General features: G+C 38.8%; 1 protein-coding gene across 1 annotated transcript in view; it reads right to left on the reverse strand.

Moving 5' to 3' along the window:
• The window catches only part of TENT4B (terminal nucleotidyltransferase 4B), a 41439-nt gene that overhangs the window by 12497 nt on the left and 11772 nt on the right, over positions 1-17170 (reverse strand). The window contains exons 2-3 of the mRNA XM_085071886.1: positions 7497-7620; positions 2266-2312 (exon numbers count right to left, since the gene is read on the reverse strand). Coding sequence (XP_084928012.1) covers positions 2266-2312; positions 7497-7620 — 171 coding nt within the window. The remainder of the gene's footprint in view (positions 1-2265; positions 2313-7496; positions 7621-17170) is intronic.

Here is a 17170-nt window from a genome sequence, read left to right on the forward strand (position 1 = left end):
TTCACTCCCCTTTTAAAGAACCCCCAAAACATTCTGCGGTAAATTCCTGCCTCTTTGCATCTCAAAGGTGGTTTTCTGGATGATCTGAGCACCAGTGGGCACATGGTAAGCTGCTGGCCTATAGTGCCAAGAACAGGGAGCAAGGAAAGGGAGAAGAAAACATGGCAACTTTGACTCCAGGAAACAAGAAGCTATTAAATAAGATCAAGCCACCTAATTAACTTCACTCATTAACTCAGCTGCTTGAAGAGATGCCTCCATGCTGCTATACTTCCTCCCTATGCATACACATAATTGTTTCACTACACAGGGTGCTGACACCCTAATTCAATCCCTGAACTCAAATTCAAAAGGTGTCTGGTGTCCCATCTGAAGCCAGTGAGGGCTACTGTGAGATCCTGAGTTTCTTCCTCTTTGCTCCCCAAGTCCTTTGATTTCCCTGCTTGGCCAGGAACACAAAGGAGGTGAGCGTGTAACCCTACAGTTATGCTAGCAGGATGCTTCAGTGATATGGAAAACTGTGTAACAGAAAACACAAAAAAGTTTAGAAATACTTCCCCCTGCAACAGATTCTACAGGTGGGCTGGTTGACAAATACCACAGCTTTAACAATCCCAAAGAAACTACATCTGCATTAGATGAGCTGTTTCCAGCTGAGCAGCAGCAGTTCAGCCACAGATCATTTGGTGACAGCGACAGGCAGCACCTGGCTGCTTTCAGAAAACTCTGTTCAAAACTGGCCTGGAGAGCAGGAAATGCTGCTGGACATTTCTCTTCTAAACTAAATTAGTGTTAAACCCACTGCTGACAGTTAAAAACAGGAGACATGTTTCTGATGCACACTGAGAGAGAAAAAGCAGCTCTGTTGCCACCTTGAGTATAGATATTGCCTGCAAAGGGACACAGAGATCCAGCAGCTGAACAGCTGTGCCCAAACCTTCAACAGCAGCTTAAGTTAATGGATATAAAGCAAATCCTAACAAAGAGACACAGCATTAAAACGTACTTCAGATCCTTCTGAATCCCAGAGCCTGAAATCTAAACAAACTATACAGTTACTGCCAGGTAGGGAAAACCTAGGGTGAAGGGAAGCTTTGATAGAAGGCAACAGTGAATTAATGACCAACCCACAAATGATGATTATTTTGAAAGGTTGGCAAGCACTGCCACAGAAAGGTTTTTTGTAGGTTTATGTACTGTATTTGAAGTATTTGCATTTGTTCTTCCCCAAAACCTCACCTGAAACAAATACACAAGAAAGGCAGTATATGACAATAGAAAAGCATTTTTTTTACATCTGTTACAAAACAATCAAGCAAATATAGTAAAGCATCCATCAAGTGGCTAGGAGTATCTCTCCTAGCATCAAATCAAATTTAATGAAACCTATTTAAAATAAATGCAAAAAGGAATGAGCCCAAATGTGAAAACAATGAGTATTTATACACCTTGCTTCTGGATTTAAAAACAAAAACTGAATTTCAATTTCCTTACAACTCCTGAAACTAAAGCAAGTACTAAAGCTGCTTTAGGTACTTTCAGATACTTTCTTTTACAAAGAGAGATGGAATGATGATGAGGATATCCATCACCTGCAGTCAGTACTAGATGTCCTCATGTTCCCCAAGTATGGAACTCAGCTCAAATGTTATCCTCAGCTTCATGCTATCTAAATGTGTTTATTCCCTGCAGCCATTTAAGCCTTTCACTCCATTTCTATTTAGTTGTCACAAATACTCAGAAGTTCTACACAGAAGATACCAGTGTCTCTGAGTAAAGACTCTTCTTTATGTAAACTAGCAATAAATTTGGAAAAGGTAGATGTTGACTATTGTACAGATTTCCCAAAAGAAGACTGAAGGAAAAAAGCCAGTTCTGTATGTAACATTTTCTCTTCAGTGCTAACATTAACAAAGTCATGTTAAAGGTCTCGATTTAGTCATCTGTGAAGATAAAATTTAGCTTTTCTTTTAAGGCCAACATCTTCTTTCCCAACATAAGCTTTTTCTGACTACATGGTAATTTAGATCCTTTTACTGATACATGCAAAATCTATATAGACATGTGCTACAGTCAATACTCTTATTTAATGTATTTCTGTACACTTTGCAGAGAACTAACAGCTTAATACTTTCTTAGTATAACAAGTATTGACACAAGGAACACTGGGAGAATTATCTGGGAGAGCAGATAATTAACACCAGGGTTACAGGTCCAACAAGTTACTTTTCTCTTGTGTGGAATTTACACTGAAAAATTACTAACCTTGTAGGCAAATATAAACCAGTTTTAAAACTTCCAAATATCTGCACCTGAAACACAAGAAAAGGATATGTAAGAAAATATATAGGAGGAAATAAGAACATTTTCAGGCTTCAGAAGGCAAAGAAGTTCTATTAAGCTGCTTGTAAAGGCTGGCTATTGCTACCCTCCATTGGTGGATTTTGGTATTGCTGACAGGCACTCAACACTTCTGTTGAAGCATACACATCTTCAGTGCACTACAAACAGTTGATCCTCATTGTTTTTACCCATGAAACATTAATAACTTTGACTTTTCTATTAAAAACCCTGCTTTGCAATGCAAAAATTGTTCCCATGACCAAATTTGTCAAAAACCCAGAACCTAAGATTTCAAAATGCTTAATGACAATAGAACATTTAAGAAAAACAGTATCAGTTCAATCTGGTTTTTGTTTTCACATCTCAAAATTTACCCTTCAATTTTTAAGCATTTTTGAAGTTTAATGTATTTCCATTGCATTGCATACGTTAAAAAAAAAATCAATTCTATCATGACCCATTTTTTTTTCTGAATTACAAAGCAAGTAGCACAACTCTGTCTCTTTTTGCTAAAACAACAAACAAAAAAGTTTCATAAAGCCTCACATCCCACAGAATTACTTTATTATGCTGGGTTTTTACTAGCACTGGAGGTGTAAATCATCAGGTTTGCACTGTAAGCTGTCCAAAACCACGTTCTCATTACTTAGTCAAGCCTCGCAGGGAGGTCGGACTCATGTGCTGAGTCTCAAAGGGGGGTTGGTGAGACTTCAAAGTGAAAATATCTACACATTTGGGCTAATTTTCAACCACTCTTCTGATGTGTTTCCTGGAGCCACCTTATACAGACTTGAGTATTCTGCTTTAATGAGTCTCACACACTAGCTTGATTGCCACCTATTTCTATGTCAAGTGACCCACTTTTTATGTTTTTCCCCTTCAGGATAAGAAAAAGGGGGAAAAGATGATGTTTTGCAAGTGCCTTAGTACTTTAGTAGACTAAGAAGCAGTTTGAGTGCTTCTTCTTGATTGTTTTTCATCACTTCACTCCTCTTAGCCCCTCATGCATGCCCAATAAAAAGTTCAAACACAATTTAATTTTGAAAGTTCGTAGCTTCTCAAACTAGCAAAGACTGTGAGAGATGCATGACTGTGAGAGACTGTGAGACTGTGAGAGATACTGATGCATGAGCATCAGTATTGCCTTTATGCAAAAGCATAAAGGCATCACAAAGCTAAGAATGGAATAATAATAATTATCATTATTTTTAATACAGGATAGCAATAAAAGTACCCTCTAAACTAGGTTCAGTCAAACCAGGATTCATTTGAGCACCAAAAACACCAGGAAAGTGCTTTTACACAATAAAACAACCACTGATGGGTTTAGAAAAAACTAAATGTGCTTTCACATTATCAAACAAAATAGTGCGTTCAGCTGAACAGCAAAGAAAGCCTTTACTGAATAAACAACCCTGAAAGTATTCATAAACTTACTGATACAACATACATGACCTTTACCAAAAGGAATGAGACAACATCTGCTCTTGAACAATAATTTGGAGTATGAGAAGCACTGAACTATTATAACAGAAACCCACACCCATACTTCAACCCCTCTCTCACAAAAACTGGAAAGACAGAAGAGAAAGAGTGGGGAAGTCAGAACACAAATTTTGAAGGATTTTGATTTATTATCCATTTGGAATTCAAACTGTTGAAGCTCTGTAGCCATATATGTATTTAAAGCATCCCAAACACAGGACACTATTATGGCTTGAGACGTCAGCCCTAGTTTTTGTGGTGTGCCAGCACTGCCAATCATGTTTTCACTGTTGGTGGACAGAGATGTGTGTATTTGCACTCATGAGATAACTTCAGTCTTTACAGTACTGTAATGAGTCCTACTCCTCTATGTTATTGTTACTGTTTATCCCACATTTCTGTGAACTCGTTCATATTAAATTCCAAAGTTCTTCAAGGAGCTTAAATTACACTATGCGTCCAAATACATGCTCACTAAGCACAACAGAACTTGGAAACCCACAAAAGCTTAGTAAATTTTTGGTAACAAAATTCCTCTGTCAAAACAACAAAAAAATCTATCCATAGCCAATTTAATTTTCCTTTCTTCCACATCTTTCAGTAGAATTTTCTGAAGTTGTCAAAGTAAAGAGAGTTCATCTTTCTACTTTCATTCCCAATCATAGTATTTTCATAACTGAAGTGTGTGAAGTGTGCAACATTCCCTCTTTTCAGATCTATGAAGTCACATGGACATGAAGCTGAGGACATTATGACAAATGTATCCTGAATTCCACTGTGTAAGTACTTATTTGTTTAATAGCCAAATTTTCATATTGAACTTCTCAAAAATCTTTGTCTTAAAATGTTTTCATTTAAATGTTTTGGGTTGTTTGGTTTCAGCATAATTAAAGTGTTTCTTATGGTCAGAGTCTTGCTGATGCCAAGAACAGTTCTCACTTACTAGGAATGTTTCCTTCTAAGCACATTCCCTTGAGTAAGACAGCAAATGACACAATTGCTAACTTCTATAAATAAAGGAACAGTTTAGGATACCTAGTTTTATCCCCCCTCCATCTGATTTTTCAGCCTTTTCCTAAGTGGAACAGGGGAAGGGAAAAAAAAGGATGTGCTCGGGCACATTCCACATGTACGTTCTCTGTACGTTTAAATTCATGAAACCTGGTTTTCTTTTTCTTGGTATCTGATTTTTTTTTTTATGTCCTACCTATGTATTTAGTGAGAAACTACAAACTAAATGTGTATGTTTAACTTCCAAGTTTATTTTAGCTGGTTTGGCTGCATCTACAACTCCAAATGAACAGCTTAAACATTAACTCATCACTTTACACTACAGCTAGAGCTGAGGACATTGGACCAGATAACACCCCACCTTCTCAGAGCATGTACTCAAAACTCGAATCTTAGAAGTAGCTAAACCAACAGAGATTTTCAAAAGGTTAGTGATTAACTCAAAGGACTGAAAAATTACAAGAGAGTGTCCAAGTTGAACACAGTTGAGTTCAGCAGTTCAGTTCCCAAGCTGATCTGGCAAAGTAAGTTTTAGAAAAATAACATCACAGTAATGGTGTTGTCACCACTCAGTTCCCTTTTAGCCTCCAGAAAACGGAAGGACATACAAAAGGAGAATTCTTCCTCGACGTAACAACTGCAGACAAAATGCAGTTGGGCTTTGAAGAACACTTACTGACTTGAGAAAAAGGAACTGGCATGCTCTCGCTCTCTAAACATTTTCAAGCACAGCGGAGAAAGACAGCCCTGGCAGTTTTAACTGGCACTAATTAAAAAGTGAACTTCAGTTTTTCAGCTACACAGTGTGTGCTTCCTCTTGGTCACGTTACAGCTAAGCCCAGTGGTCAGCTGTCTCTTGTGGCAGGGCTTGTAATTTGCTTCCCCTTCTTAAATACATTGTGGTGACAAAAAACTTACAGCAGCTTAAAGAAAGACTAGTTTCTCAAGGACACAAATTTTTATATACATACACAAACACACGTATATATGTATGTAAAAAATCATTTTGAATACAAAAGACTTTTACAGATCAAGCCTGTCCTACAGAGTAGCTCTGGAAGCAGTATGTTCTTGTGGCCCTTCAAACTGCTAGTGGTAACAGAGAGCCCCTGGTAATAAATCCATTCACCTCATTAGACTAGTTAAGTTTGAAGCACACAAACTTGCCCAGGAAATAGCAACATCTCTCGGCTGAAGCAATCAGTGGTTTTGGTGAAATCCTCTCTGCCAAGGCACTGTGGCAGGGTGATTCACAGCCTGCACTGTTTCGTACCCACACTGTTCCCTACACTATTGCCTGCCACACCACTACTCCTGTTCCTGATTAGGGTCTGCCTGATTGTTTCACTGGGTTAGAGGAGAGCTGTGCAACACCTGCAACACATGCTGCTCTCTTACACAGTTCCCACAGAAAGGTTACTGGGTTTGCTCAAAGAGAAAATTGCCAGTAATAACTCAACCACCTCCCTCCAGCTGTGCAAAGGCAGCAATCCCCGAGTGGAGAGTGCTCTTTCCATATGATGCTCACTGATACATCATCCATAACAATAACCACTTTGAAAACGGGAGTGTATTTTACACACAAACCCACACACCACATACATAGAGCTTATACAGAATTCACATTCTGTCATATTCTGCCAATTTCTAAAAACACATTCCAAAAAAACAGGTTAAGAAGATTTGAAATGAACAGTGGATTTAAGTCACTCATGACAAAACATCATCTTTTACTGTGGCAGGATCAAAGAGCATTCCTTACACTAGTGATTCTGCTGTCTGAATCTGGTTTGCTGTTCTGACTAACAAGCCCTTATTTTCAGCTACTGTTATGTACAAATAGATGACTACAGCTAGAAATTTACATTCTGGAAATGAACACCATATTAGTAGAGGAATACAATTAAACTAGATTCAATTATGCCAGAAACCCAACTGTGTCCCCATAAAACCATACTGACTCGTGAAAGCAACTTCTCTGTCTTCTCTTTAATTCATCCTTTATAAAAAAAAAAGCACAGCTCTGCATAGGAGAAACTCTTGTTTTGAATGAGTGAGTACTAGCAAAAACCATCTTCAGTGGAAAGAGGCATTACAGATTTTAAGTTCAGTACACAGATCTAGAGAAGATTTGTTTCTTCCTATACAGAGACTCCTGGGTTTGGTGTTTTTTTTTAATTTGTAAAATATGCCAATTTAATTTAACTGCCCATTAAAAATACCACAGCCTATGTAATGTGACATTGCTGGTACACCACCTTAACAGACTTATTCCACAGGTCTGTGGACTCAAAGCCCTACTACTAACGACAGGAGTTTCAGAAGATTTTGTTTAACACAATACATGCATGCATGTCTGATATGTTCCCATTCATCTTATCAAATAAATATTCATGAAACTGAACATTGCCACACCTTATGCCTTTTCTTTGACTACCGCAGGACTAATTTGTCTTTGGTCCTATGTGTGATAGAAAATGTTAACCTATATTATTTGAGACAGAAAGATCACCTCTCTCATTTCACCAGAAGTCTTTTCATGTTTAACGTGGAAAAATAAACCGTATTTGCAATATTCAGTATTTCATAAAGTAAGCAGTAAACAGCAACAAAATGTTGCTTTTACATATTCAGAAATAAAACAGTGTCTTACTCACATCTGCATTAGGCCAGAGCTCTTTGATAACGTTTTCTATTCTGGTCACCACTTCCATCCGCATTCTCTCTTCTTCAGGTCTGGGAGACATATACTTATAAAAGTCAATGATTTCTTCATGAAGACTAAGAAAGAAAAAAAAAGAAAAGAAGAAAAGTCAGAAAAAAACCCCACATGCAAATGAAATATCAACTATTCTGATCAAAAAATGCTTTTTTAAGCTCCTAGTTTCCAATTTCATTAAGAGGCAATTTTAGAGCAGCATGCAATTTAAAAGGTCCACGTTCACACCACTTTGTAATGTTTAGTTCCACATTACCTTCTTATGCCAACAGGTCAATATTGCACTTCATTTGCTAAAAACATGAAAGCAAATCTAAATCCTTCAATTCACATTGAAAGTCAGACTCTATTCTAATGCCAGCGTAACACAGAAATGGCTCAGTCTTCAACTATGAACGCAGCTGTGGCTCTGAGCACACACTTCACAAAAATTTAAACAGGAGGTTTTTAGCCAACACTTCCTAGTCAGCCCCTTGGCACCAGGCAGGGAGTTTCAGGCAGCAGTCTGTATTCAGTACCACGCTTGCAAAAGTTGACAGTAATTGTGCCAGTACTAGAGCTAGGAAAACTGCTTCTTTCACTGCTTATAGAAGTCACATAAACTAAAAATGTACTCTCCCCTCATAACCCCAGAAAATAAGTAGTACACATGCAGCAGCAGTTGCTCAGAAGAATAAGTGACTGACAGACAGTTAACCCATATATAATTTACCATATTACATGTGTTTTTCATTGTAAGTTATGTTTAGCTTGCCTACTATGAGAGCTGAAATAAAAATGTCTTCATACAGTGCTACAAATTTCTGTGCTTCTGTAGCATCATAAACACATCATCAACTTGACTAATAATGTAATTCCAGCTACAGAGTAACTAAATTAATTTCGTTTGTTTCCTGCAATGACCATTATAGTAATAGCTAGTTATCTTTTAAAAATGTACCGTTGCTAGTCACCAAGTACAACTGCATCTTTCATTAAAGCTCTGAGGGACAACCAGAAGAGAGTAATTTATTAAGACCAAGCCCTTAGCTGAGATGGGGAATCTAATACTTCCCCATTGCACACTCACTTAAATAAATCAAATGTTAATAACCAGAAGCTGTATACAGGTGTCAACAAAACTGATTAAAATATCCAACAGTTGTGCTAACAGAGTCAGAGCAGAGAAAGAACTCAAACCATCAGCATCGAGTTCTTCCAATACTGCAGTATTACGAACAACAGAAGCTTCTCTCCCTCCTTCTCTTCCTCTCTCACCCCCAAGTGAGGGGAACAGTCACAAAAGCCTGGCAGCTTGTGGTAGCCACCACCCTGACTCTCTATATAGATAAGGCAAAGAGAAAAACTTCTCTGACCGAGGAACTCTCTTTACTCCTCCTACAGCTGCTTTCTTGCTTTTCCTTGGAAGCTTACATCCTGGAGTTCAATGCGCACATTCCAAACCACCACTTACACCACACTGACTACTCTGCCTTCAGCTTTTCAGCTATCTCCTGTTCTAGTCTTCACTGCTATTCCATTGGTTGGCATTTAAACTTTTGTACACTTATCTTCCCAGTGCAAGCACTGGATTCGGGTGAGAAGTGTGTGATAAAGGACAAGTTGAGCACTCCAATGACCAGGCTCACTCTCTGTCCTCACTGCCAGTCACATGTATTGAATTGCTCATTTAGTTTCCACATGTTTGACCATTAATCTAGCTTTCAAAACCAGAAACAACAAGGAAAACAGGCAAATCCTCAATAATTAAACTCCTGAAAACAGCAATTATTTTTCAATTGTAATTTGGTCAACCAGCTTACAGAAAGACCTGGAATCAGGTCTGTCTTTTGGGGGTACACAGTGGAGAACTGATCAAGAAACAGCCCCATTTCTTGTCTCTGCTCCTGTGGACTAGCTGGAGCAGCCTGGTTACATCCACAAGGCACGTGATTTGTCCCAGAGCAGAGATTTTAGCCAGGACTGAAGGCACACATGCACTGAGAGCCATGAGGAGCAACACCGGGCTGTCTGAGGGCACTGAATGGCACGAGACATGCTGGGGTGATACCAAGGGAATATCTCTAGGGAGAAATTCACGTGTGGCACAGCACAAATCCATATTGTCCAGCATTAGTGGGCCCAGCTGCTCCAGGGCTTGTGCTTTATGGGAGTTAATTGTTCCCCTGCCCCATCAGGGAACTTTGAAAGAACAAGGCAATCAGAAAAGAGGTCCCCAAAGTGCACAGAGAGCCAAGCCATACAGACACTGCAGCTCCCAGGGCACTGCTCTTTATTAACTCCACTGACACCCTTGATCCAGATAATTATATCAATTGGTACATTCTTTAGAAGCACAGACAACAATTATGTGTTGTCAGGACCAGATGTATTCCATTTTCTAAACATAAATAACAGATGTCTGCATCTTGAATGGGATTCTTCTTATTCTTAGGTAGCAATGAAAAGCTTTGTGACAAAACAAAAAATTAAGCTCCATGCAAACAGACAAACTTCCATTACACATGCACAGAATGTTACTAAATGCTGCACAAGTAGAGCAAAATGAAATCTGAACTTTTTCAATGATAGAAGAAAGGCTTAAAGACTACTGGAGAAAGTTCTCATCAGCACTCCAGTTGGAAATAGTACAGACATATATCTGCATTTCATCTGCTGCAAGCCTGCACGCTGCCAGGACTGCCTGTGCTGCACAGAGCCACAGTGTGCAGAAGGCAGGCAGAAGCTATAGGGGCTCAGCACTACACCTGGATCCATATTTCCCTGCCCGATAACAGGCTAGTGCCAAGAAATAAGAGAATGATTAATTAAAGCCAAGACAAACAGAAGTAGGCACACGTGGATTTCAGAGCAGTACAACATGACTTAGAGGCGTGACTCCAATTAATGTGGAGTTAACTCATGCTGCATTGAAAATTAAAACTCAAGGTTATTCACTGTCTTAATCAACATCTATTATAGTCGCTGTTTTTCAAAACAATTTGTTAGGATTAATGGAGTCTGTTTACAAAAGTCTCTAGTGAAATTTTCTATCTTTAGCCAAAATGAAGATCAAAGAGACTGAGATGTTCTTTTTGGCATCATAACAGTATTCTATTATTTAATTATTTAATACCATTACATTCATTAGTTATTTCAGATAAAAGTCCTTAAAAGGAGACTTGTTTATAGATGGAAATTATACTGCAATAAACCTGATTTCAGTCTAGAAAGATATTTCATTTAGCTTTATAGTCATACTGAAGCATTCCAACACCCGAAACATATCTAGCATGCATGGAGAGAATTTTCTACAATGTGTAAGAGCATTAGTGTGTTGGTTTTATTATAGCAAATAGGAGCAAACAAGTGAGTCCTTGCCCTGTACTTCAGGAATTCTTAACACATGGGGAAAAGAAAAATGAAAGTCTCTTACACTTCCTCTAAACAGGTTTTAAAACGAAGTTCTACCTACATCACACCTGTTTTCAAGCCTGGTAAGCTGATTCCATCAGAATTTCACAGAGAGAACAGAATTATAGAGAAGCCACTCAATTTAATTTCATGTTCACCTGAGAGAGACAGTGATGCATCATTAAAAAATAAATTATGGCTGAAAAAGTTGTAATCTTAAGAATGACTTCCCATGATAACATCACTGAATAGCCCCACGAGGAACACAAGACTGTGAGACTCAAGTATTTTAGGTGAAAAGTCACAGCTTTCATGAGGTGCAAGTACTATGGAACACAGTGCTTTACATTACTTTCTTAATTTGATCACACCTTACTTTATTTTGTAGCACAACTTGTGGGCTGTAAATGTAGAGCAACTCAGCAATCTCAAGCTCCTTTATATAAGACGTTGTTATTCTGGAGTATGGATCTTGCTGCACGTCTGGCAGTCAATTAAAAAACAATCACGTATGGACAAAATGTCATTTCTGTCTGATATGCAGAGCACACAGGTAACATGGACAAGCACATACATTGACTACCTGACACATAAACCAGCACAACTCTGTCCTGCTGCAAGTCCAGAACTGGAACAAAGAGTGACACAGGGAGGCATGTCACACTATGAAACACAACTGCAGACGCTACAGGTGTCACTTCCTTGAACTCAGATCTAAATGCAGAATAAATGAGCAGCCCACTGTCCTCACAGATTTTGGCAGCTTGGAGGAAGCCAGCCTGACCAAGCCAGTGCCCAGGGCTCGACAGCCACACCAGCAGCTGCCCCGGCTGGGAGCATTGCCTTGGCTCCCACTGCCCTGAGCAGCAGAGCAGCTGAGCCCAGGCCTGATAAAGCACAGCCCAGGCCTGATAAAGCACAGCCCAGACTGGATAAAGCAGAGCAGCCAGCAAGGTCAAGATCATTCTGACTCCTTTTGCTTAATCACAGGATAGCAGTTAAGTGTTGCCTTTGTGTGTCAACATGCTGTGTTATACTAACCAGAATAATTGGTTTTAATTGAAAAAAATCCTGCTTTTTTCATTCTGGAATTATGCTATACTTCCACTCTCCTCTGGCTCTTCTTTATTCTTCATTTCACAGGACAAATTATGCAGGCACGCATGTTCTAATTTCTCTCATCAGGGCGTTACCCATGGCTTCTGCTCCAACTGTTCAAAATTCTGCTCATCCATCCCAAAGAGCTTCTCTGCCTTGGGCATATATATTCCTTTGCACACAAAAGGATATTTGCAATGTCACTGAAGATAATTTAAAGCAATGGGTATCAACTATCCAAAAAACAGTCTAGAGCTCGTGCACTACAGTTTGGTTTTGGAAGGATTTTCTGAAGGAAGCTTCGTTTGCAGAATGATGAAAACCTAAATTATTTAGAGACTGTGGTTGGTGGGCAGAAGCAGGCAATGAACACACAGATGATTTTCGTCTTCCCAAACTCTATGCTTTAAACTTTAAGAGTTTAAGGGACATTTGCAACACAGCCCTGCAGCACTAAACAAACCTTTTGTATCTGAGTTTTCTTTGGATGAATAATTCCTAAAGGACAGTGTTTAGTTGCCCCTACCTTTTGAAGTCTCCTCTGGAGTAAAAAAAAAAAAAAATCAAAGGAAGCAAGGAGAAATACCATAGAATTTCAGGATTATAATTGTCTTTGTGAAGGAGGAACCTGAGGTATTTTAGCCACTGAAAGCATCAATACTTAAGAATCAAAACTACATCCATCCCTCCACTTCCAAAAGGAAAGCTAGCATAGCACAAGAGAGAGAGTAACTTTAATTTGAAACCTCCCAAGGTATTTTGCTAAGAAAAAGACGGTACTGGTAAATTCTGCCAGAACTGCAGAAGTTTCATGAACTAAACAAAGTTTTTACCCCTACCATTCATGACCCACTTGGTTCTCAAATAGTTTTGAACAACAATTGTACTAAGGTAAAGCAAAAACACAGAAAGCCCATCCTCACTCTCCCCCTCACAATTGTATTGGGGAATTCATCATCAGCCTGAATTAACCTTCAATTTTAACACTGATCTTCCGCAAGCTTAATAAAATAATTTCTAGATTATTATTTCCATCTACATGTGTTGAATAACAAAGTAGGAACAACAGCAGACACTGTCAAGATCACAATTTATGCTCCCACCTACAAACTCAAGCAACACCAAACATTAGAGTCCTGAAGGGAACTGTAATATGAAGCATCTGCTGAGGTCCTTTCCCTACCACCTGGGCCTCCATAGCAGACAAATCCTTTTAAATATTTACTGGCTTAAGCTACTGAAAAAACCACTTAACTGCATTTGCAGGTGATTTAGTAGGCACTTAAGTTTCATGGTGGCTGACACATAAGTCCTCATAAGAAAATAAAATTATGCATAATAAAGGAAACAATTTTTAAAAGCCTCAGAGACTTTAACCATCAATTTTTATATCCTTAGTCACTGAACCATATCAATACATTATAGGTCACATAGTAACCATATTTTGAGCTACATATGCCCGATGGGAGCTTTAAAATCAAACATCCCAAAACACGTCCATAATAGCAACCTGACAAAACCAGGAAGGCTTAAGGAGACGGATTTTTAATATCACACATTTTTTCTTCAGTTCACCCAGTTGAATTACAGCTTCACAGACCATCTTTTCACAGTTTACCTAAAAACAGACATGCAGAAAAAACAGGTATTCCACTGCCATATGACTGCTAAACATCCCCAAAAATCAGGATATCCACTGTATAAACAGCTTCTGAAGGTGTAAATGGAGAATTTCCCTTTGCAGAGAGCTAGGCAAATGAGATTTATATCTGTCCCCAGCCATAATAGCCCAGGTGTTTGTTACCACTGCCTGGCTTTCCAGAGACAAGGTCTGTTATAACAGGATTACACAAACCACCCTAATCCATGCAGGGCAAAGTTAGCCAAGCTAAATCCTACCACCTTTACCAGTTCAGGTAGAGCAGCCACTTCTCCTCAGAGCTGCAGGGAGCCCAAGGAGGAGCCCCAGAGTGCACCCCAGATGGCAAGGGGCAAAAAAGAACACCTTCCATGGGCATAGCTACACCCAGAAAACCACCTCTGGCAAGGTTTACCCAAGAACAGCTTGACCTTTCTAACTGCTGTCTGCTGAGTAACTCGCAGAATTGCCTTTTAGGACCAAGAGAGCAAAATTTTCACAAATATGTAAATGATTCAGGCACCCCGATCCTGGTTTCAGTACTAATGTCCTTTGGGATTAATCAGCTCATGCTTATACTGAGTTTGAAAAACATGGAGATAGTTTTTTCATTTTCACCAATTTTGGTGGACTGATTAAGCACATTTCCCCAAAAGCTGTAGAAAAAAGAAAAAAGCCACTAAATTTACACTAAAAACCTACACTTGCTATCTGGGCAAATATTTGAAAGCCTTTTCTTTCTCCCAGTCAACACCCACTCCCCCCAAATTCCTCAAATTAATGTAGTTTTTTCATTTATGTTCTGTATTTTACATTAACTTATGGGTTTAACTGCACAATAAAAGGCACTAAAATAGCACTGCTTTATGGAAACAGCCATAATGTAGTTGAGACATTAAAAACACTGGACAAATAAGACATGTGGACAGTTCTTTTTAATTATTTGAACTGGTATCCCTACCGTTCAGTTTTTTATTTATTTTATAGATCCTTAGTTTCAATCAGCATAAGTACTCTCTTCTTTAAACTGATTCGAGCTACTGCTAACTACAATTCCCAAGCGTATTCTTTAGTCAAGAAGTAATGTAAGAGACTCCAATCAAGGTAAAAGTGAGCATTTTTTGTCTGTTTATAAATTTCATTGTGTGCTTTGCCTTCCTAAAATACACTCGCGGATGTACTAGAATTTTTCTGACAGAAATTTTCAGAGGGGGAAAAATCCTACTGAACTTTAATTACAAATCAGATGCTTGAATTAGTCCTACCACGAAGTAATTTGAAGGGTAACTCTGTAACTAATCCACTGTTTTTTAAATCCATGCCATATGCATGCTCAGTCTTGCTCTCTATTTTTGCAGCATTTCCAGCAAAAAAACATCAAACTGGAAAGACTGTTTTGAGAAATACCCTTACTTTCCACTGTCTTTTTTCTTTTTTTTAATCACGCTGTACATAAAAACAATCTAGCTGAATCACTGCATGTGTGGGAATAACCTTCTATTTCTTCCCTGGAAAGAATCTACATATCATGCCTCCTTCCCATCTCTGTAAGCAATTTCTGTGAGAGTCTGCTGCTTCTCTTCCCTCAGGTGACGGAAGATGCATTTTGCTAACAGAGGAGTGAAAAAAGTAATAATTGAGAGAAACTGCTACCTCAACTGAGCTGGAAGAAAAAGTACTAACAAAAGAAAAAGATGAAGCAGGAGAAAAAATGTTTTGTGCAGGAAAAAGAAAGCCAGAAGAGCAGCAATGGGAAAAAGCTAATTTATTTCATAATGACAAAGAGTTCAACTCTAGTAATATCTAATTATCTGGAAACACACCAGTAATTCTAACACCTCCTATAAAATACAGCCACAAGGATTTTCTTTAGCTCACTTGCAAAAGAGTGTTAGTCTGCTGGAACAGCTGTCCATACAAACTATGCTGTTTGCAACCTCACAATTTAAAATACAGACACATACTTTTAGAAGCTTTTAAGTGCAACTATTAGCATGCACTTCATATATTCTGTAATTACAGCATATTCAGGTAAATTTCCAAACAATTAAAACCACAGAGAAGCTGAAGGTATCTTTTTCCTACAGTGGGGAATTAGCAATTCCTCAGCCTGCCAATTCCCTTTGCTTAAAAAAGCACTTTAAAAGCCCAAACAACAGTTTATAAGTTTGTTATAACACTAGAGCTTAAAAAGTAAAAGGCACTCTCAACAGTAGTTCAATTAATATTAGCCGAACTTTCCCAGTAAAACAGCAACATCTGGGTTTGTGTGAGAGCTGTAACACAATCTACAGCTACTAAATTACTGTAACACGAAAATAGCTCTGACCCCCTCTGAACCAGCACAACAGGTACTAGCAGGAAGTTTTAAAACAAATAAATGTCTATTACATCAGTTCTGCAAATCACACTATTTGTTACTATTAAACCAAACCAGAAGGAAACAGCAGGTTAGGTAATGTGCCTTTCTGTCTCTTACCATAAAGCCAGGCTAGCACAGTTCTTAATACAGCTCTAGTTTATTGCTCCTATTTTGTTAGTGTAGTAAATATTATCACATAAACAAACAATCTGTGACATTCTGATAACTGGCACCACATGCTGTCCGGGCAGAGGTGAGACTTAACACACTCCCAGCAGACTGATGAGCACTTCTGGTGGATAACGGGCTTGGGAAAAAAACTGCATCTGAAGACTCTGATGGGAGCAAAAAACTGCAGCACAGACCTTTGCCACCACATGCACAGCAGCAGGTCACCCAACATGAAGCCTGGCAAGCCTTGCACAGGGTTTTCTCACAAAGAACAGAGTGGAGAAAACTCTACTTACACACACACAGCAGGTTCTGCCTGGCAAATATTCTTGTTTACGACTTGATAAATTATTTGACTTGGAAGATTAGTTAAATGAAAGAACAGAGAGCAATGTAATTATTAAGTCCTGTCTCCTTCCATCAGAGTAGATTTACACTTTCAAATGTCCACTCCAAACAAGCCCACACCAGTCCCTAAGAAGGGAGGGACACCACCACGATGCCAGGCTTATGCTGTTCACCTCAAAGCCAAGACAAAAGGCTGTCTGAGGTCCAGGTTCCCACTGCTGCCACACTTGGCCCCACAGATCAGCAACGCATCCTGAGCGTGCTGTGCTCACTCCAGAAACCCTCTGCACGTCCATCTGTGCAGCAAACCTGCTTTGGAACTGCTAAGTAGGCAGGAGAACCAAGAAGAGAATAAAACTCTAAATGCCTCTTCTTCAGAAACATGAGATCAAACTGAAAATAATTTAATGTAAAAAAGTTAAGTCAAATAACTAGCCACAGTTGCAGTTCATTAATAACTTTTCAGCTCCAGAATAAGAACATTTTAAAATCAAATCTGAAGTGCCAGTATGCCATCTGGAAAGTCAATGCAGATTCTCAAGGCTTTCCAGCATCTTCTCATATTCAGTCTTTTGGGCAGTGGCTTTTTTTTTTTTTTTTT

This window comes from Lichenostomus cassidix, chromosome 11 (genome assembly GCF_008360975.1).
Source record: "Lichenostomus cassidix isolate B80296 chromosome 11, HeHo_3.0, whole genome shotgun sequence".
Classification (NCBI taxonomy): Eukaryota; Metazoa; Chordata; class Aves; order Passeriformes; family Meliphagidae; genus Lichenostomus; species Lichenostomus cassidix.